We start from the raw sequence: 23,699 nt of genomic DNA, 5'->3' as shown, positions 1-23,699 counted from the left end.
TGCTAAGCAAATTTCATGAAACATTCTTTCATTGTGTAGACCTTGAATGCTCAACTTCTGCCAGTGATCACAAGATTACAAACACCTGAAAGGCAGAGCACAAACTAGAGATGAAAGACTTCCTTTTCTTATTTTCCTCTCATTGATCATCAGATTGGTTTTGATCTCTGCCTTTCCCCTCCATCCTGACTTGTGCCCTAATTATCTGTGCCGGCACAATGCTGTTTCAGTATCACCCATCTTTCCGTTGTAATTGAAGATTCTGAGCTGGCTCGAATCCTGTCTGTGGCACCATTCAAAGCACTCATTTCTCTTATTAATAGATCTCTACTACTGTGTTTCCCACTAGTTTGGTTTTCAAATGTTTCTCATCTACCCCTTTTGCAAATCTTTTGAAGAAGATAAAAGCTATGACTGAATTGGGACAGAAGAAAGCTCAAGTAAGACTTGAAGTTCATCTTTCACTAATCCTGCAGCTTGTACTTGAGAGGTTTGTTAAGAAACTGTCTTTTCTCCTGTAGATTTGTGTTTTTTAGATGCTTTAACATAAATAAATATTATTTCTTGTATTTGACCATGAAGAGATGATTAGTTGGAAAGGACTTTGGATATTATCTTTTCCAGCACATTTTACAAATGAGAAAACTGAGACCCAGAGAGGTTATATGAATTACCTAAATTCGTAAAGAATGTGTCAGCTACAGAGTTAGTATCCAGATCTCTCCTAACTCCTTCTCCAGCACACTTTTGTCAGAGCCACAATGTGGCATTTTGTCTAGGGGACTAGAAGGGCTTTATAGGCAGGGATTTAATTTCTCTACCTTCCACGGTGCTCTGTATGTAATAAACATTGATTTAAATTTGTTGAAGGCACAGTTCTTTTAAGGCAGGGAATGGAATTCTCTGATGTATTCTAGGCAGGATGCTGTTTTAGGCATCAATGAAACTGTTGGAGATTGGGAAAGCCTGAAAACTGATCCAAGTCCTTCAGTATAGGTTAAAATTACTTTTCCCCTAAGCATAGGAAGCCTTGTAAACTCTAGGAACATCTCATTATATTTACATTTGGTATATTTTGAGAGTAAGAGGCCAGTAACTTATGTTTTCATAAATTTTCATAATTTATAATTGAAAAGCATTTTGTATATTAACAAACATTTATTAAACACATGTTTCACATGCTGTTATTTCATAAAAACATAGGTCCATTAGGTTTCCAAAAAGAAACAAATGTGATGAGGTACAGAAGTGTAGAAGCATCAAATCCCCAAAATATATTGAGGTTCCAAGATTCTCCCTGTATAGTCCAGCAAATGGTGGGATTGGGGGTTGGACCTCAAGAATGTAGTAGGCCGTGGGGGTGGTATCATAAGGTATCTCAAAAGAATTTGTAGACTTAGACCATCTCCAAATCAAGAGGCAAAGATTTTATTATGCTGTTGATTGTGATGGGTAAATTCCAAAAAGAAAGTTTTAGCCATTAACAAAGAGGAAGATGTCATTAAGGAAAGCTTAAGTTTTTAATCTAAGGAGTTGGGGGAGGGGGTGTTGTTGATTAGGACATTAACTGGCAGACTAACCCTAAAATGAGTTATCTATAACAAGGAGAAAGATCATAAAACAAGCCAAGTCCGTAGAAAACGTTGCCACAAAACAGGAGGCTCACAATGAATCTGTAAAGAAGGGGGTACAGGTAGGTTTTTTGGTAGGGGAAAAATAACTTGGGGGTTTAACATCATAACTTGATACAATAACTGTGAGGTCATGATGATTTTTGTCAATGTGAGAAATTTAGCTAAGAATTCTACTTGGACAGATTGCCATAAAAGTCCACTTAAGGATAACAAAAGGTCCTCTTATAATTTTATCTGTGCTCCTTCAAGCTTGCCTGGGGATGGGCGGAGGGGGCCTCTGTTGCTTTTTCAGCAAAATTTATGTTCTCCTATTTATGCCTCTTTCTATGGCCCACAAGCTAACAAAGACCTAGGATCTTTTTGTTGGGGTCTTACTCCCCCTTCGAATGGAGTTGTTCACTTGAATCTAGGTCTCCTGACTATAATATCTCTTGTACTACTCTAATATATCTGACTATAATATCTACTGTACTACTATAATATATGACTATAACCAGTTTTCCCCATCCTAAACTTTTTTTTTTTTTTTAGGACTAGGACAAAGCTATGATGATAATAATAGCAACAGTAATAATAACTAGCTTTATATAATGCTTTAAGATTTGCAAAAAGTACATGGCAGTCAAAGCTACTGTATCTAGATTCCTGAAATTCAGAGAAATTCTTCCTTGAATGCAGAGAAAGAACTTATATGCTCAAACTTTTATATATACATTCAATTCTAGTTCAGCAATCAACCCAAAGGCTTTTTGTCACCATAAAATAAATTGTAATGGGCTGAGGCTTGAGTTGATGCACTGAGGTCCCAAGTCCGTGAGGCTAAATAGTAATTGGACTATACTCTATTAATATACATGATTGGATAAAGAATGGTCCCTGCCCACTCTCTGTGCAAGTCCTGATGTGTTGTATAGGAAATGACGATTTTGGTGGGTGGAGACAGAGAGACAGGAAGAGAAGCTGGGAGAGATTGGGCCTGGGTTCCATACTCCTAGCTGCTGGTCGTGTGGCTGCTGATCTAGCTAGCTTCTTGACTCAGCTGCACACATTGCTATGGCCGATTATCTTCCACCTCTGATCCTTCTTCACTGAGAATAAAGACTGATGATTTTCCCCTAACCTGAATTCCTGACTCCTGCTGATTTAAAAATACACGGTCTTCACAATAAATAAAAAGAAAATAGTTCTAAAGTGGGGAATAAGAGTATAGACAGGGATTCCTTCATCATGTATGGTCAGAAGCAGGCTCACCAATCATCCATATGGGTTGGAAGCAGGCAGGATATATTGTGTGTGTCCTGAGAACTGGATATATTGTGTGTGTCCTGAGAACTGCATTTTTAATCAGTACAAATGCAAAATTTTATGTTTAGATTAAAATATCAATCTCTCAAATACAAAGTTTGGAAAGCATGAAAAGAGTATTTTCTCTAGGAGGAAAAAAAAATCTAGGGGTTTTAGTATTTATTGCAACTTCAACGTAAGTTAATAATTGAGAAAGTTAACATAATTTTAGGTTATTTTGAGATGGCACAGGGGATAGAGTACTGATATAGACTGAGATCTTTTGGGGAGAAGGTTGGAAAGGCCCTGATGTGAACTATGTCCCCTTTAATCTGTGGGGGAAGGATGATTCAAGGTTTCAAACTCTGCTCTAAGAGGTGTATACCTTCCTGTCCATAAAGGAAACTCCCAAAATAAGTAATCTCATTCAATTTTGAATTGAATTGAATTGAAAATCACTCTCTCAGATTCATCCAGAGATTGGGGCCAAAGATCAAAGCAGCCCCAATGTATCTAGCACTGTATGCCCAGACATCTTTGCAGAAGTCCTAATAGGATTTTGCCCACTGATAAAGATATTTTCTTCTCAGTATAAACCCATCTTTGCAATAGTCCGGGCAGGACTTTGCCCACTAAGAAAACTGTCTTCTTAGTGCAAATAAATCCCCTTTTTACCACAAACTTCAGGTTTGCAAATTCTTTCGCAAGGAATCTGTGACATCTTTCAAAAGGGATCTCTTGCCCTCAATCCTTTCACCTCATTAGTACCAGGTCTAGAATGAGTAAGTCTCCTCATTCTGAGTTCAAATCTGGCTTCAAACACTTACTGGTTGTGTGACAAGTCACTTAATCCTATTTGCCTCAGTTTCCTCATCTGTAAAATGAGCTGGAGAAGGAAATGCAGAGTACTATAGTATCTCTGCCAAGAAAACTCCAGATGAAGTTATGACTGTAAACAACTGAACAACATTGAAAGGCATAATATCTATCTTGGTTTTTGTCCTTCATTCTCAAATAGTACCATGATATCAGGGAGGTGATGTCATGATATGCAAGTAAATTGGATTTAAGTGAGGATGAGTTAGTATCCAGGACTAATGAGGTATTAATACCATTGTATTCTGTCTAGTTCAGATCTGTTTAAATTATATCATTCAGTTCTAGGTAGCCCATTTTAATAATAACATCAATAATTTGGAGAGTATTCATAAGAACCATGATACCTCAAAACAATGCCAAATGGAAATTAGCTGGGAGAACTGTAAGCTCTGAATGGGAGAAAAGGATTTAAGAGAGCCATAATGCCTGGTATACTTTATTTTATTGTGCTTTATTTTATTGCACTTCTCAGATATTCTGTTTTTTAAAAATTGAAGTTTTGTAGCAACCTTCTTTGATTGTCTATTGGCATCATTTTTTCAACAGCATGTGCTCATATCATGCCTCTGAGTCTCATTTTGGTAATTTTCACAACTTTGGGGCACCACAAATCACACCCATATAAAACAATGAACTTAATAGATAAATGTTCTCTGTCTTGATTATTCCACTGACAGTCATAACCCCATCCCTCTCTCTCTCTTTGGCCTTCTCTATTCTTTGAGATACAACAATGTTGAAATTAGGTCAATTAATATCCCTTCTGTGATCTTTTGAAAGTAAGAGTCAATCAATTCAACAAATTTCATTGTTGTCTTATTTTAAGAAACTATCACAGCCACCCCAACCTTCAACAACTACCTCCCTTGATCATTCAGCTGCCATCCATAGTGAGGGAAGACTCTCTCTACCAGCAAAAATATAACTTGATGAAAGGTCAGATAATGGTTAGTGTTTTTTAACAATAAAATGTTTTTAAATTAAAATATGTGCTTTTTTTTTAGACATAGCTATTGCACACTTAATAGATTACATTATCATGTAAACATAACCTTTATGTGTACTGGGGAACTAAAAAAAATTCAGGTGACTACCTTTATTAAGATTTATTGCAATAGTCTGGAACCAAATGGGTAATATCTCTAAAATATGCCTTTAATTTACTTGCTTTGCTATCATTTGCATTGAGAGGCAACCTGTGTAGTGAATAGCAAGCTATCCTGGAATCGGTTCTATTTCCATCTCTGATACATACTAGTTGTGTGTGGTTCTAAGCAAGCTATCTGTCTTCTCAGTACTCAGGACTGATAAGACTCCAAGCTGCAGAATAGATAAAATGGTAAAGAAAGTCTCATCACAAGAAGGTCCCTATAGCAATGAAATCAGTTTTATAGAATCATAGCAGGGGAAGGAGGGAGGAAGGAAAGAAGGGAAGGGAAGGAAGAAAGAAAGAAACATTTGAGGCCACCTCCAGACATCCTGATCTGCATCTTGCTACTGGACCCAGATGGCTCCTGAGGAGTACAAGTACTCCTAACTTCCCAAAACCATCTTGTGTAGCTTTGTACTCACTTAGTATCTAATTGCTTGACTCCATATTATATGGGAAAGAAAGAAAGAGAAAGAAGACAAAAAACTTGTAACAGATAAGCATTGTCAAACAAAACAAATCTCATACCGTCCTTGCCCATAAATGTGTTTCTTTCTGCATCATCTATCTGTCAGGAAGTGGGCAGCAAGCTTCATCCTCAGTCCACTAGAATCACGACTGATCATGGTGTTAATGAGAATGGTTTTGAAATTGTTTGGTTTTACAATGTTGATTTTATATATAAATTGTTCTACTAATTTCATTTTGCTTGAGACCACAAATTGTTCAGACGTTCTCCAGGAAGTTAACTATTTTGTTTGCAAACTCTGTATTTCAAAGTCTAACTCATCATGCTCCACCCAAAACTCAGCCTCTATCTAGCTTCACTATTTCTATTAATAATTATGCTTCTAATCAACTAGGGCTATAACTTTATTTTCAATATGGACTTCCCCTCCCCCCTCACTTTTCCACATGTACTTAGCCAACAACTCCTATTAATCTTTCTTTATAATAGCTCTCAGATCTGTTCCTTTCCTTTTTTTCCTCAAGTAAATACTGTACTAGATTCGATCAATTGGATTAGATCAATTAGAGAGTCTTTTTTTTAATGAAAAGAACAGTTCTCTTCATTATGTATAGATGTCACCCACAACTGTTATATATCTTCCCTAAATACTTTCCATTTATGATACTACTCTGTTACTCAGAAACCACTAGTCCTTCAATGACCTTGGCTAGTTGGAACATAATCAAGAAGACTAAAAGGAAGCAAACAAATACTTCCAGGCATAATAAGTGTCATAAAGTCCATGCACTCAGTTTCATATACTTATTTTTAAAAAGCTAATTAAGAATTAATATCCTTGAGTTCAGATATTAAGCACTCTTGTTTTAAATACTGTTTTAGAAAATGTGTTTATCTAACTTATAGGGAAGAAGCAACAAATTAGAAGGTTGGAGAAGGAGGAGAAAGCCTGTGTTCCAGACAGCCAAATTAATATAATTAGCAACATTTTGAATAAATGAGGAATTACTTTAATAAAAATTAAATTCTTGCTATCCATCTATGGCAATATAGCTAGTCGCATGCTAAGTGAAGATGAATTGTTCTTCTGAATGTGTCAGTTGTATCTAAGGACATTTCAAATTAGACTCTTGTTCTTTTAAATACAATTTTATGAATATTTTGCTTTTATGTTGCTTGAATTTCCGTCTCCCCACTTCCTCTACTCTTCACAACAACACCACTGCCACCTATCTTTGAGAGTCATCTCTTATTTAAAAAAAAAAAAAATTAATCCAGAAGGACAAAAAAATCAGCAAAACAGATCAATACAATGAAAGAAATCTAACAATATATGCAATGTTCCACACCTAAAGATCATTGCTCACTACCCCAACCTCTGCAAAGGAATAAGAGAATGTATCTTTTCGAAATTCTTATTTGGGACCAGGATTATTATTTATGACAGAATCAGTTACTTTTGAATTAAACTCCTATACTTAATCTAACAAAGTTCTAGTTATTTGATCAGTCTCTTCTCTCCATTTAGGGGAGGAGGAGGGAGAAGGTATGAAGGAGATATAGCAAAATCACCCAGGTTCTCTAAAATAGAGTTCCTTTCATAATTCTAACCTCTAGGGAGAAAGGGGCTTTGTTTTCCAATTTATTTCAGGTTAATTAAATGAATGGGTAGGGTCTGGAAGGGGAGAGAAATGAGGGTGTGATCTAAGATATAATCAGAGTTTTGAGGCCTGTTTACTGAAAGAGTAAATGGAAGACCTAGCTAAATCAAACGAAATTTCCCAAAAGTTGGTGAGAAATGGGCAAGGTACCTGCAAGCAAAGAGAGAATGTGGATCACAACAAAGAGAAAGAATGTGGATCACAACATAGTATTTTCACCTTTTTTGTTGTTGTTTTCTTGTGTTTTTCTTTCTTGTTTTTTTTTCTCCTTTTGATCTTTATTTTTCTTGTGCAATATGATAAATATGGAAATATATTTTTAAAAATTCCACATATTTAATTTATACCAAATTACTTGCTGTCTAGAGGAAAAAAGGGAGAGGGAGAGAAAAAAATTTGAAACACAAAGTTTTGCAAGGATGAATGTCGAAAACTATCTTTGTATGTATTTTGAAAAACAAAAAGTTATTTAAAAAAGAAAATGGGCAAGGGATGTTGTAGCTATGGTCTAAAGCAGGGAAAGTTATAACTGACTCAAGGAGAACACACTCCACAGCCTTTAGTGCGTTGATAATTTTTCTAGAGCCATGCCTTTAGATAATCAAGCTGGGGTTCAGGATTTAAGCAATACTCTCCCCATTGGTGGAGATAGTGATTGGGTAATCACTACCCAAAGCTTCCTGCCTGCATAAGGAGAGGGGTTCAGGAGACTCAAGAGAGATGAGATTCTGTTTTCCAGCTTCAAGTGTACATGCAATTTCATAGCTTCTCTAAATATTTACTTCTTCCCTAAGACTTTTGTCTTCCTTCCAGCAACTGAATCACTGGAGTTCTCCCTCTCTCCTAGTAGAAACCCTAGAGGGACATTGAATGAGCTTTCTCCCTACTAATAGACTCTTAGGCAGATACCTAAGCTTTGAGTGTCAGTTATAGTGTCTAATACAGTTTCTGTCACATATTAGGTGTTTAATAAATGCTAATAAATTGATTACAGAATAATCAAGCTTATTGATTTTATTTACCTGTTTGATTTTGGTAAAATAAGGGGGGCTTGAAGTAAATGGGCTTTGTGGTTTCTTTCTAGCTTTAGAACTATCACCTAAACACTACAAACCAATGATCTATCAATTGTATTATTAATCAATATATAATATAATATAATTACTATACTGAAACTATTTCTTGCTTCTATCCAGCAAAGTTAAAAAAAAAAAAAAAAAAAAAAGGAAACTGTACTTTTTAGACTTTTACTTGGGAACTGAAATCTTAGACCTTATTCTTGTTTTCTATCCCACCTCTTCCTCATCATTGGCACATCCCACACTCAGCTACTTAGAATACAAAAATCAATTTCAGTGGAAAAGAATATTAACCCCAATCCTTGTGGGAAGCCAGGTAATTCCTTGTGCCTGACATTCCCTATCAAAACCAGAATCCCTCAAACTACCTGAATCCAGAATTAATTGCCTAATTAGCTGCTCAGTTTCTGATATCTAAACATTCCTGAACTCCCTCTCCTCTTAACTTCTCTCTCACCTGGAGACAGGATCAAGTTCCACAAGTGGCATCTGTCCTTAAACTCTAACCTTAACTCCCTAGGACCTTTTGCTCTCTATCAATTGCTATTTTCATGGCTATTGACTCTAATTTCCATTTTTGGCTCAATTCATCCTTTCTTTTTTAGCTCTAATCTTTTATATCAAACCCTTTCATTATTTTTCCTTAGGCCTTTTCTTTCTTGAACTCCAGTTTCCCACAGTTGTATAATATCTCTATTTCCTTATTTCTAGCATTTTTAGAAGTCTGACCACAGCCTTAAAACACCATGTTTACATCAAAATGCACGAGGGAATCTTCTCCCTTGTTTGCTTCTTTAGCCACCAAGTAGCATTGTTAACTACTGATTTAAAAAAATCCAGCTTAAAAAAAGAACCAATGCTCCACCTAATAGTTGGGAAAGTACTGTGCTTCTCTGAAAATGAGTGACTTTATATCTCTCAGGTCAATTCTCCCTGGTCTCCTTAGACAACACTTTCATAGCCTCTTTTGTATTATAGGATGCTTTGGCATCTAGGGAAGGTTATGGACTATTTTTCACAGTTTTAAAATGATTAAAACATAAATACGTAGGGCTGCAAAGAAAACCAAAAGTTAGTGTGTGTATGTATATGAGGGGAAGATATATTTTTCCCATCTAAATTCATGGACTCTTTAAAATTTATAGATGTCTGGGGAGATCTCTGGGGAGTCCATGAACTCCAGATTAACTCCTGTGGTAGACTAATGTAGACTTACTGATATGGACTTATCCAATCATCAATATACCTCTGAGTTCCTATCTACCAGAAATTCAGCTCCTTTCCTGAATAAACTAAATTTCACTGGAGCATTGTCATTTGACCATGATATAATGGGACTGTGTATACAGTGTTACATTCTTTTTGCTAAGGATCAATAAAGGGGCTAAATTATAAATGATAGGACATCTATAGCAATATCTCATTGTTTAATGAGGTATAATGAGAAGAATAGAGAGGAGTAATCGGAAGTTTTATCACAACTTGACCTTACAGTATTTATTTTACCCCAAATGATATAGACTTAAAAAAAAAAACTATCAGAATGGAAAATACAAATTTAAATAACTGCAACTGGCTTCCCAGAATACTTATGAGTGCATGAAAGTGTAAATTCATATATTTCATAATTTCCTTTTATTAATTACAAAACTTTACTGTATATTTCCTCTGTTTCAAATTCTCCTAAAGTAATTCAATATCCATTCTATTTTTAAGGGAACACAGAAAGAAGATAGAACTAAGGGACTTAAGTCAAAAAATCTAATTTAAAATTCCAACTTTGATTTCCCTGAGCTTCAGATTCCTAATCTGTAAAAATGGGAATAATATAATTTGCACAAACTACTTCATAATATTGTTGCTATCTAAGTCCTTTCTGAGATGGGAATATACCTTGTTATTATTATTAAGCCCTTCTTTATAGTCCCCCCCAAATACTATTTTCATTCTAGAAAATAACAGAATGACCAGTTGTCATGTTATCAAACGCTATAATACAATTGAGTTTTCAGAACAAATACTATTATTATATTTGGTTAGCTGCTTTCATAGGGGGAAAAAGACTGATATTTTCCATCTGATATTTTTGCATGAATTTGCATATTATCTTCGACATGTTTGACAATGACCAAATAGTTTGCCATGGTAAATGAATTTCACTGTTAATTGTGATTGTAAAAAAGGCTTCAGTGTATATACTGCCAAACTTAATGAGAGAAGTATTTAAATAATAGTCTATCTAACCATTTAGTAACAACTCATTAAAATTTCAAATATCCTTTGACAATTTTCCAAAATTGGATTAAGAAGAAGATTCTGTTACATTGGAATTGAAGAAAATAAATGGTGGAGTTCTACAAAGACAGAATAAAAGGCATTTTCTAGATGGAGAAGTATTAGCTGCATGGTCCTGCAGGATTTTAATGCTAGCATCAGTCTTACTTGACATTTTGATAATTGCTCTGGAAGAGGAAGAACACAATCAAATCCTTACATTCTCTTATAAGACAAAGTTTTTGAGAGTGTAAAATGCCACACTGATGAAGAATAACCTGCAAGAAAATCTCACAAACATATATGAATGTGAGAAAAGTGAGAGCTGTTCAATATAAGCAAGTCTTAGATATCGAATAAGTGGAGGGCAGGAGAAAGAAAATTAAAATCGCACAGTCTTGGAAGACCTTGGCATAATTTTTTTATCGAGGCCAACAAAAGGCCAAGAAAATGCCCAGAATTATCTAAAAAAGACTTTTTTTTTTAAAAAAGGCAAAACAGAAAGCATTGTCCAAAAAGTGAATAAAACTTTAGTCTGTATTTGCATTTATTCCTACATGTGGATCTGATCTATTGTACATCAAGAAAAGCCAAATAACTGCAAAGGTCTAAATGGTAGGAATGGAAGTAGTCAAGAGAAATGGCTACTCACTTTGGTAGCTGACTGTTTGATTTGGAGTGAGGAAAGGCTGGATGTAAGGAAACCAATCAGAAGATAACTGATTGACATACTCCACGACAGAGATGATGAGGGCTACACTTAGAGTGGATATCATGTGAGTAGAAATAAAGTGAAAGATGTGAGAGATATTAAGAAGGTATAATTGCCAAGAAAAACATTCCAATGCATATATAAAGTGAGAGAGAAAGAAGAGTAGAAAATAATTCAGTTGCAAAACTGGGTGGCTGAAGAAATGATAGTGTTCTTAACAGAAAAAAAGAACTTAGGAAGGAAACTAGGTTTAGGGCAAAGCAGAAATTGAAGATGCAGGTCTGGAGCTTAGAAGAGAGATGAGAGTTAGAGATGTAGATTTAGGCGATCTCTACACAGAGATGATAGTTAAATCTATGGGAATTGATGAGATCACTAAGATCAGTTGAGAAAAAGAAGAAATATCAGAACAGAATCATGGGGTACATTAGTACATGAGAGCAAGATTAATCAAACAGATTGGAAGGTAACCACAACAGAGCAGTATCATGAAAATAAAGTAAATGATAGTTTCTAGAAGAATTGAGTGTTTAGTAGTATTAAATGTTGTAAGGGTCAAAAATGATGAAGATGAAAGGCCTGGAGAGACTTACACGAACTGATGCTGAGTGAAATGAGCAGGACCAGGAGATCATTATATACTTCAACAACAATACTATATGATGACCAGTTCTGATGGACCAGGCCATCCTCAGCAACGAGATCAACCAAATCATTTCTAATGGAGCAGTAATGAACTGAACTAGCTATGCCCAGAAAAAGAACTCTGGGAGATGACTAAAAACCATTACATTGAATTCCCAATCCCTATATTTATGCACACCTGCATTTTTGATTTCCTTCACAAGCTAATTGTACAATATTTCAGAGTCTGATTCTTTTTCTACAACAAAATAATGTTTTGGTCATGTATACTTATTGTGTATCTAATTTATATTTTAATATATTTAACATCTACTGGTCATCCTGCCATCTAGGGGAGGGGGTGGGGGGGTAAGAGGTGAAAAATTGGAACAAGAGGTTTGGCAATTGTTAATGCTGTAAAGTTACCCATGTATATATCCTGTAAATAAAAGGCTATTAAATAAAAAAAAAATGATGAAGACTGAAGTTTATTGATAAAGAGATCACTAGCAACTTTGGTAGGTTTGGAAGCAAGATTACAAAGGATTTGCAAAGTGAGCTAAAGGAAAGAAAGTACAGGCAACAAAAACAATTTTTATAGGAGTTTAGCTGTGAAAGGGAAAACAACTTAAAGGAATGATTGAATCAAATAAAGGTTTGTTTGTAAGACAGGAAATACATTGTAGACAAGGAGCTAATAAAAAGAGAAAATTAGGAATAGAAGGAATTATAGAAGGGGAAAAGATAATCATCACAGGGGCAAGTAGAAGAGTTATTATTGGCAAAAAGGGCCACCTCATCTTCTGAGATTAGGTAAAGGAGGAAAAAATGTTGGGTAAAGTGATATACATACAGAGGTGTTTTGAATTATGAAATTGAACAGGAAAGGTGGGTTCTGAAAAATGACCTTCCTTTTTAACTGAAGGAATAGTGTAAGTAACTTGAAAGAAGAGAAAGTTTTGAATAGCTACTTTGAGAAATAAGGAAATAAGCAAGGAATAAAAATACTTGCCATGTAGCAGCAAGAGAGAAAGTCAGATTGGATAGCATAAATTTATAGTGAATTCAGCCAACCCACTTGCATGACTTCTTCCCAAGATGTGTTCTGTATCCCTTGGGAAGGACTAGAAAAAGTCCAAGGAGAGAATAATCCAACGCTGGAATTTGGAAAGACTTAAATAGAATAAGTAAGACAAAAGGAAAAGGAATCCAGCTAAAGCATCCAGAAGTGAGATTAGCAATTAGGAAAACAGAGGTTTTCCTAGCAGGTTGAGCAGAAATTGCTAAGGAGGAAGAAAAGTTTAGGATGGGTAAAATAGAGAGATGAAGAGATAAAAAGTTGTGGTCTGATACAGGAATTTAATTTATAGATTGTGGAAGGGAAACTATGTGCATGAAAAGATGAAGGGTAAGACCACCCCTGTGTGTATGTCACAAGTTGAGTAAAGTTGCAGATCATAGGAATTGAGGGGGTTTGGTAAATTGGGAAGCAGGACAATTTGAAGAAAAATCAAAAGTAGTATGATCTGGAAAAGTATTTCTTTGTAGGTCCATGTTAAAAATCCTTATTTTCATACATAAAAAAGTAATCAGTCCTCATGAGTCAGGATGATACAAAAAAAGCACTGTATTTAGAGTCAAGTTCTGGTTCAGATCTCAGCTCTGATTCTTACCACCTGTAACCTTCAGAAAGTCACTTCACCTTTCTCAATTTATATCCTCATGGATATTATAAGATCAGACTAGATGAGATTATCTGCAAATTCCCTTCCAGATCTATGTTTTAAAAATCTGTCTTAATTCTTTTTTTATTTTTGTTTGCATTTCAGTTTCCAACAAAGGAACAGTGCCTTATTCTGTGACCACATCACCTCCACCTCCTCCACCAGCACATCCTTCTGCTCAACCAGCCCTTCCAACCTCTTACCCAACACAACCACCAGTTCCAAGTCTACCTCCCAGAAATATCAAAATTTCCCCTGAGCCAAGGTAAGTAGGAAACACATCCTTCCAGTCCTTTGGATCAACCCAAAGATTGTTGTCTAGCTTTCTTTTTAGTTGTTGGTACTATCCATTGAGAATGGTTGACTTCATGGAAAACTACTTCATTGGTGTCATTGGTATGCTTTTGGTTCCCACAAAATCATTTTTAGAATAGATAGATCTTCACAAATATCTGACCATCAGCTTTCTGTTCATAATATGACTGGGATAGAGTAAGATTATTAGCCTGAGAGAAAAGAAACAGAAGAATTAGAACTGAGGAGAAATTAAAAAAAGAAAATTTAGTCAATAGAAAGCAATGGCTTTTTGCAGCAAGAAATCAATCCAATAAATATTTATTAAACATCTATTCTGATACTGTGATAGGCTAGAAGGATTCAAAAATAAGTACAACACAAATATGGCTCTTCGGGAGTTTAAATACTGTTTGTTTTTTGTTCTCAAAGAGAACTAATGACACCAGGAAGATGATGTGTTGACTTGCAAGTGAATTGGATTTAAGTGAAGCAGGGTTATGCAGATTCACAGCTGAAGATGATAGCACTTCACAACTATTTAAATAAAGGAGTGAGGGAATAAGAAAAGTAAGAAAATGATTTCCAATTTTAAGCCTGGGAAACTGTGAAAATGGTATAGCTATTAACATAAACAGGGAGTTTAAGAGGAAAAAGCAAATGATAAATTCAGTTTTAGATAAATTGAACTGATGGTGCTTAGAGAATGCTTATCTAGAAATATTGAGAAGGCATATGGAAAATGGAAGTAGAAGAACAAGAGTTCTTTAGAGTTGTTGGAGTTTAGAAAAACAGACTTGCATAAAAAAAGATAATTGAAGCTAGGGATAGATTACATCCTTAAGGGAATGAATTCAAATAGAAAGAAGGACTTAGGTTAGAACCTTATGACATTTAAAAGGAAAAGGAGAAAGAGAACCCAGTTTTAAAAAAATGTAAAAGGAATATGCAGAGGAAGAAGGAGAACCAATGGAATGCCATGTCGTGTTACAAAAACAAAGGCAGGCAGAAGAAGGAACTCCAAGACCAAATACTAGAGAGAAGTCAAAAAGGATAAGGAGAAGAGAAAAGATTCTTAGGGTTTGTCATAGGGATGTCATTAATCACCTTAATGAGGACAGCTTCAATAGAATGATGAGGATAGAAGCCAGATTGAAAGGGATTAAAAGCAGTGAGAAAATGGAGGCAGTGAGTGCAACAAATTAGTAACCTTGGCATATGTGAATCTGAGCAATGGTTTTTCTCTGTTCTGGTTTCTATACTCTCAGGAGTATTGTTTTGAGTTTTGTAACATACTATAAAACTAGAATTCATCCAGAGGGAATACCCAAGATTGTGAGGGAAGGACAGACTGAAGGAGTAAATAAACTTGATATAGTTCTTCATGCTGGGTTTGTGGACAAGAGAGATATGTGGCTCGAAAATAGTACATAGAAATGAAGTTATCAAAAAGATATATTTATCTATTCTTTTGACTAAATTCAAAGGGTGGTTATTAATATCATCTTAGACAACTTCAATGTCAATTTAGAGGAAAGTTTCTGTTGGTATTCTCCAAGGATCTATGCTTGCTCTCCAGGCATCCATTCTTATTCCTATACCCAGGATAAATGACTTGGACAAAGATATAGCATATTTGTCAAATTTTTCAGATGGCAAACATGCTGCAGCTAACATGCTGGATGACAGGATTCTCCTCTGCACCCCCCCACCAAAAAAAATCAAAAGGGGGAATATCAAATTGCCCAAGGATTAATTCCTGATGACACCTATTTTTGTATAATAGGAAAGCTAAAAATGGATTTTACATTTTAAAACACAATTAAATTCTATTAAAAATGTAAGAGCACAATGAACTTAGAAAAACATGGAAAAACTTGCACAAAATAATAACAAAATAAATGAATACATTATATACAGTAAGAATAATATTATCTTAAGAATGACTGAGGAAATGAGTCACTTTGACTATTATAAATATCCAAATTAACTATAAAGGACATATGAAGAAAGACACTATCTGCAACCAGAGAAAGAACAAATTAAAAGAGTATCACACGCACACGCACACACACGCACACGCACACACACACACACACACACATACACACATGTCTAATGGCAGCTATCTCTAGGGTGGGGAAGGAAGAAAGAAAAATTTTTTAAAATTACATAATTCTACATAACTTTATTATATATTTAAAGGGAATAGCAAATTGTACATAATTGATTTACAATTTTCTGTGCAATCATTTTCTTTATTATGCTATGTTATAGAAATACTTGTTTTATTTCATAAATTAAAAATAAAATAAACAAATATGAAAATATACTAAAAATCATTCTTAGCTCAAAAAACATAAAAAACTAACAGAGGGTCAGATTTGGTGCCAAATCGTCATAGTTTGCCTATTCCTGCTGTATGGAATGATGAGTTAGGTAAAATGAGGAAATTCAGTGAAACAAATAGAATATCACAAGTAAAATGTGAGAAGTCACATGTTGACAAAAATTTATGTGAGGATGTGGGTATTTTATTGGATTGCATGCCAAAACTATAAAAATGGCAGCTCCCAAAGCCTAATGCAAACTTACACTGTATTAAGAGAATCATAGCATTGGAAGTAGAGGAGAATAAGAATCTTCCTGTATTATTCTAATGATTAGGTAAACCTGTAATATTATTTTCTATTCCAAGTATCATGCTTTAAGAAGGATATTGACAAGCTGGAGAGAAGAGGGACATCAAGACTCTCCTCAAGAACTGGTTGTAAAAACTTTAGGCATTGACTTTAGAGAACATTTAGCAGAGGAAGATGTTTGTTCAATAATTGTGACATAGGGTGTTTGTGGTCTTTGGGAGGATTAGTACCTTTGGGGTGAAAAGGGCTGAGTTCTTTTCAGGGCTGCCCATCTACCTCGGGTGTTCACCTTTCACTCAGCCTTCACCTGTGCTCCAAAAAGTATGGCATTCACAGCAGCAGCCACACCATGGTAAAACAAACAAACAAACAAACAAACCCCAAGCCAAACCAAACCTATTGATAAGTTAGAGGAATGTCTCCTCCAAGTATGTGAAGATCTCCCTGTCTGGGACGTAAAGACCCTTACCCAAAAATGACTACTCAGAGATCACTGAAAATAGAAAGCAGAAAATTGTTTATTGTGGAATCTCTTGAGAAGTGGGTGGTCAAATGTCAAATACTGATAAATGTCACTGACTAATGTTAAGTAAATATGTCTGCATACGCAGGACACAGGGAAATAACAAAAAGGGGGGGGGGAGTTCATGTAATACTTATCTTGTAAGTTCTTCATCTTTCCATCTCACACAATCCCCCCTGTAATTTGTAAATAATATTTACCATATTTCTATGAAGACTTACAGACTTACAAAATCAACCAACATATCTACACATTGTTTGTTAAGCTCACCATCTGAATCATTTCTCTCTACCACATTCCAACCTTCTTTCTGAAGAATCATCATTTTAATAGCATCCTCTGTATGCAGTATCTTTGACAGGGATCACTGAACTATTCTGGTTACTAATGTAATTATACAAAGCAGACATAAAAATACAAAGATAAATAAAGATGACAATCTAGGGAAACAGGCACACATTACACACTCTCCTTCTGAATATTTGAATTATTGAATTACCTCCTCCCTATATACCTGGGAGGTCTCAGCACATAATTTTGACCAACCCTATGTGAAATAAATAAACCAAAATAAAACTTGAAAAATGCAAGGACTTATGACAAAGACAAGTCTCTCCCTGATAACCCCAGAGTTAATCAGCAATACACAAGCTCCTTGTTGCTAGCATGTCAGGTCCTCTGCAGTTGGGGAGCATCTCAGCCAGAGAATCCAGTTTGAGATGGACAGTTCACTGTGAGTTAGGTTTGTGGTCATTTGTGCATTTAACTCAACCTCTGCTTATATAGGGAGTTGCAGTGCTCAAGACAGTCTTGCTGCTCACCCTAAGAGCAGCACCCCAAGTCTGTCAGGGACTCCAAAGGGGGGGAAAGTGGGGCCTGAAGTAGCTCCACCTATCCCCTCTCAGAACAGGAGCTGCTATTAGGATCCAGAAAGGATTCAGATTTCTGAGCAGAATTATCAGAGTATGCACAGTTAGACCATGAAGGCAGGCAAACCCCAAACTTCAGAGGCCTGATATCAAAATTTCAATATCCTTTGAGAATGCTGAGATAACAATTAAGAAACTGGGTTACAGGGCTGGAGACTGCCAGTCCCAAAACAGGTATCTATATCTTGGAGATTTCCTAAAAATAGGCAATCAGAGAATAGTCTGCCAGAGCAATTCCAACAGAATAAGGGATTTCAAAGCTAAAGCATCAAGTAACCATCCCACTATGAAGCTCCTATCTATCCATAATAGCAATAGTTACACAATTTAACAATTTCCATCCCAAATCTAAACACACAGTAATACAGTTATAATTTTAACAATAATTCGTCAACTATTTTCCCACTCCCCCATATCAGTCCAAATTATATCAGGAGCAGGGCAGGGGTGATGATCTCAACTTAAGTTGCTTCAGGCTGAGAATGGGTGGAGGCTCTCAGTCCATGCAAGGGGTGGGTGTGGTGTGCTGACAGCTGCCAAAACTTAAGATGGGCCGATCCATGTCCCAGAAGAGGTTCAATAATCTGTAATTTGACCGAAGTCTATAACAACAAAAAACCCCAAATCTAACAAATAAAAGTTAGAACAGTGTGATATAGAAAGACTTGGTTCATCAGTCTGCTGCCAAATATGAAGAGCCAGCAGCTTCCTATGTGAAGAGATGTTTACTTAACAGGGCAGGCAAATGGCTGTCAGCTATAGTACCAAATAAATAGCAGTTAGGTCTCACTGTGCTAATTGTCCTCTCATTAGTTGGAAACCTTTTAAAAAACACTTGAATATCATAAACACAATATCCAGTAACAGATAGATGATCAGACAAATACTTATTTGCCCAAGTAGTTAGGATATAATAATTACATATAACCAGGTTGGAAACAGCAAGGTATGACATAATTGAATTGCATTAACAGTTCTTATTGACTATTGTTCTGATCATAGAAATCAGTCATAGGAGGAAAAATGCAGACATGACTATAACATAACAAAAGCAGTTAAAATTTAACTTTTAGCAAAACAGGATAAAATAGTTTTAACTCAGTTTTATTCCAGTTAATTGTCCCACTAACTGTCAGAGAGTGGAGCTTTAAAACTCCCATATAGTATTAACTATAAGCCCAAGAAATTTTATCTCCAATAACAAATCCCATTAACCAAAATTTCAGATAAATCCCAGTTATTTACCATGACCTTATATTGATAACAGTAAGAAATTTATCCCAGAAAGTTCTCACAATTCTTACATAGTCAAGTAGATGTTTCATAAGTTGAACATTATACCAATCATTTTGCTTTTAAAATACCCAATACACAGAAAAATCCCAAACTACATATCATACACAATAAAAACATTTTCAAATGGACAGAGGCAAAAACTATTATTCTTGGAGTCCCTTTAAATAATTGGTATCAATACAGTTAATTAAAACTTCCTATTTTCACATAAAAGAATCTGAAAAGTTCTTAAAAACATCAATTAAACTTTTTTAAATAACCCTTTCAAATTATAGATCACATTTATGATCTTATTCCTTAAACAATAAAACCATTATGTATCTAAAGAAACAAGTATCAATCAGTTAACATCTTGTAAGAGCAGCCTGTCCCTTTAAAAAATTAGATTGCTTTCTTCAACAAAAGGAACCAAGCAGCTGCAGCACCTTTCCACTACTGCCCTTCCTCCCCACCCCACCCATACTTCCAAATAAGTAGCCTCAAGGAGTGAAGGGGAAATCTAAATCTTTATCCTTGAAGAGAAAAAAAATTCTTTTCCCATTTCCCACTCAATTTTCCTAAGCAGGAACCCTTCTCAGGATTTAGCCAATCAGTTTATTTACTTTCTCCCAATATCAAGTTTCTTCCCAAGTCTACTAGGCTTCTCAACTTTCTCTTTCTCTCTTGTTACATATGTTTCCTTTTGTTTCTCTTATCAACACATCCCCAGAAACACATCCCATCTCTGTCTCTCTGTGACTACCCTTTTCCCTGTCCTTGTAAAGTCTGAATTAGTATTTTGATTCTTTGACTCTCTCTCTTTTCTCTTTCCCGATATCTCCTCACATATACCCTTCATTGCTTCTTTCAGTAATTCCCCAAATGACTTATTCCATCCTTTCAATTCCTGCAATTTCTTATTTATGTCTGGCCATGAATTGGAGACAAAATATAACTTTAGCATATGTTCTATTGCTGAATCGTCTTAAGTTTAATATCAAATATTTTTGAATCTACTCTTTGAGACATTCTACAAATCTGAAAAGTGAGTCATCCTTTCCCTGTCTAACCTCTAAAGCCTTGTTAATATTTTGTCTTTTGAGAAAGGAATTCTTGGTCACAGTAATAATTAGGTCCTTTAAATCTTACATATTCTGCCTGCATGCTTGATTATTATTATCCCTTTCTGGATTTACTAGCAGATATTTTTGTTCTGCAGCCATCATTCCTTCTGCAAGGGGATGATGGTCTCTCCCACTCTTCCATAGCTACCTTTCTAACAGATTTTTCTTCTGGAGTGAAGAGAGTATACAATTCTTTCCTCAGCTGTTCTAATTCTCTTTCCAAACATCTATATACTAGTTCGCTTTAGGCTCCTACTGCCCCTTGGGTCTCCAGTTTAATAAAGGGCAGCTGTCTTTCTGGTTCTGCCTCCACAGCCGGGGGTGCTTGTGGGACCACTGGCTGAGGAGGGGGCATATATGGTGGAGAAACTTCAACTAAAGGATCCCAGGGGTGAGATGAGATCTCTTTAGTCTCTGGTCCTTCTTCCACCTCTTTTGCCTGGCTTGGAAATAGCCAGTCTTTTATCCATGAAAGTCAAAGGCTTGCATACATTGATTCCTCTGGATTGAAGGGATTTTTCCCATTAACATATAAATTTAGTTGTTGACATGTCCAATTATCAGAGGAACCATATTTTGGCCAAATTATTCTGCTGCCAATATCCTGACCAGTCCAAACAAAACAGCTATATTTAATCATCATCTTTTTATCCTTCCCTTTATACCTGGGAAGTTCATTCCAGTCTTTAAGTCAACTCCCAAAAGGGCTGTTGACTGGAGTTCCCTGGCTAAGATCCTGACATTGATTCTTGGACTGCTTCTGTCCCATTTTTCAACCTGGCCCCAAACCAGGTATTGGCGGAGGTCACCTTCATACCAGCAGTCACCCGAGAACTTCCTCAAGAAAGTCTTTTATCACTGGGGTTGACAGCAGTCCCCACTAAGAACAAATTTAGGAGGGCTAATCCTTCGGGTCTCCCTGGACTTAGACAATAGACCCTCAGAGTCCCAAGAGCTTTACCTTGAGTTGCACATGTATTTTCTTTTAGACAGCACTGGCCGTCAGGACTTTACTCTCTTCCAATCTTCAATTTTACTTGCCACTGAATACCTTTGCCTCGGATTGTTGTCTAGGAGGGGAGAGAGGCTGCACACTCAGAGCCAGAGACCATGGAGAAAACTATACTGTGGGCACGCTTGTCCCTATTAAGGGTGCACAGCCATCTCACTAAAAGACCCCTAATCCCAGACGAGCCCCCAACTGTGTGGGACATGGAAGACCCCTTCCCAAAATGACTAGTCAGAGATCAAAGTAGAAAGCAGAAAATTGTTTATTGTAGAATCTCATGAGAAGCGGGCAGTCTAGTTGTGAGCAAAAAAGAGAAGTGAAAGTACTCACAGCAGCAGAGCCGAAGAATCAGTGAATATACACAACTTTTATAGATTTTGTTATAAGAGATTAAATCACAAGTAAGAGAGTTGGGGGAGAAGGCATTTAATTGGTTGTTGCTCTTCAGAGAGATTGGAATGGAAGGTTTCTGGCTTAGGCCTTCAGACTTTAGATAATCGAGCCAACCATGGTCAAGCTAATAGACTAAATACCAATAAATGTCAAATATTGATAAATGTCACTGACTAATTATATGTCTGCACATGCAGGACACAAGGAAATAACAAAAAGGGGGTGGGGGGCCAGTTCATACAATACTCATCTTGTAAGTTCTTCATCTTTCCATCTCACATACTCCCTAATAGAATGGGTAGATGAGAACAATTTGTTCCAACAATCATAAAGGCAACTGAAGGAGGTGCTATGGAATATTTATAGCTTTTTAGATATGGAAGACAATTTTTGAATCCCAAGCCATCACTAGTCTTGACTTATGTTTTGTTAATGGACTTTGATGACTGGAAGGAAGAGTGAGGCTGGGGTCTTAACTCTACCTCAGTTAAATCCAATTCACTAAGTAAGCCAACAAATCACTTTATGATGTCATTGGTCCTCCTCGAAAATAAAGGACAATCAACAAATTGTTACATAAAGGAGAAGGAATTATATTTGTTCTGGCATCTAAAGGTAGTTGGTAGAACAGTGGAGAGAGCTTTGGGCCCCCAGTCAAGAAGACCTGAGTTCAAATGCAACCTCAGGCATTTATTAGCTATGTGACCTCCAGGAAATCACTTATGTTCTGATTGCTTTCATAGTTTATTAAGTTATAAAATGGAGGTATTCACTGTACCTACTTCATAGAGTAGCAAAAGTGCTAGTTCCTGGCATATATTGGGTGCCTAATAAATGCTTGTTGTTTTTCTTTCCCTTAACCCATTCTCCACTGGGCAGAACTAGGATAGATATAAAAGAGAGGTAGGATTTAGGCTTGATGTAGGAAGAACCCTTCTAACAATTAAAGGTCACCAAAAGGTAAATGGACCACATTGAGGAATCCTTGGGACCACCTCTGTTTAAAAAAAAAAAAAAAAAAAAAAAAAAAAAGGCCAGGTGGCTAGTAGTCAGGGCTCTTTTAGAAGGTATTTCTTTTCAGGTACAGGCTAAGTATAGATACAGACTCCTCTGTGATGTTATGACCTGTGAAACAATAACAAGGGTTTATATAATACAGTACTTTAGTTTTGCAAAACACTTTCTTCCCAGGAACCCTATAAGATAGACAGGACCAGTATCAAAACACCATTTTACAGAAGAAGAAACTGAAAATTAAAAATGAAATACAATAACCATATAGCTAATAAGTGTCAGAATCTCTGCATTGTTGGAATTAACCAGATCATTTTTTCCCTCACCAACTCAAAACATCCATGTGCTGCCACCCACAGAACTGAGAAAGAATCATTAATCTCTCAGTCCTTTCTGTATCCATCTTGGGTTATGTTTCCAGAGCTGAGTAAAATTAAGCTTCCAAGATGTGACCTGTGAAGATTGAAAGTGGCACCAAAAAGACCCTGTGGTCTCTAGGGTTCCTTCTCCCAGAGAATAAGAACTGAAGTTTTCTCAGTCTTAGGCTGTGTGTTTAACACCTCTTATAGGAAACTCCTGCCAATTAAGGTTAGCACTCTCTGTAACTTAAAAGGAGGAGTTCTTATTCTTTTTTTGTGTCAGGGATGCTAAAATGAGCTGATTATTAAATTCTTGGTGTGAGCATTCCCACCTCAGGATTCTGCAAACGCTATAACATTAAGATTTCATACATACATACATACATACATATATATATGTGTGTGTGTGTGTGTGTATATATATATATATATATATATATATAGTCCACTGGCTAGACTAAATAAAGTGATGAAAAAATTTTATGACACAGATAAACTTTAAAATGTGTCGTGTACATTTTTTTGAGAGTTACTAGTTAAACTTTTAACAGCATAGTTTTGACAGTCTGGTGAAATAAAATATACATAGATTTACAAAGGAAATCATTTATTAAACTAAAAGAAGAGCTCCTAGATTTAAGTCACAG

General features: G+C 35.9%; 1 protein-coding gene across 9 annotated transcripts in view; it reads left to right on the top strand.

Annotated features, from left to right (window-relative positions):
• Positions 1-23,699, top strand: part of FYB1 (FYN binding protein 1) — a 198,048-nt gene that overhangs the window by 125,951 nt on the left and 48,398 nt on the right. For all 9 annotated transcript variants that reach the window (XM_031964378.1, XM_031964391.1, XM_031964383.1 and 6 more), the window contains one exon: positions 13,596-13,755. In XM_031964378.1, the coding sequence (XP_031820238.1) occupies positions 13,596-13,755 (160 nt within the window). The remainder of the gene's footprint in view (positions 1-13,595; positions 13,756-23,699) is intronic.

The sequence above is a fragment of the Sarcophilus harrisii genome, chromosome 1 (assembly GCF_902635505.1).
Source record: "Sarcophilus harrisii chromosome 1, mSarHar1.11, whole genome shotgun sequence".
NCBI lineage: Eukaryota > Metazoa > Chordata > Mammalia > Dasyuromorphia > Dasyuridae > Sarcophilus > Sarcophilus harrisii.
The sequence above is the reverse complement of the archived record's forward strand: the minus strand, read 5'-3'. Positions and strand labels throughout refer to the sequence as shown.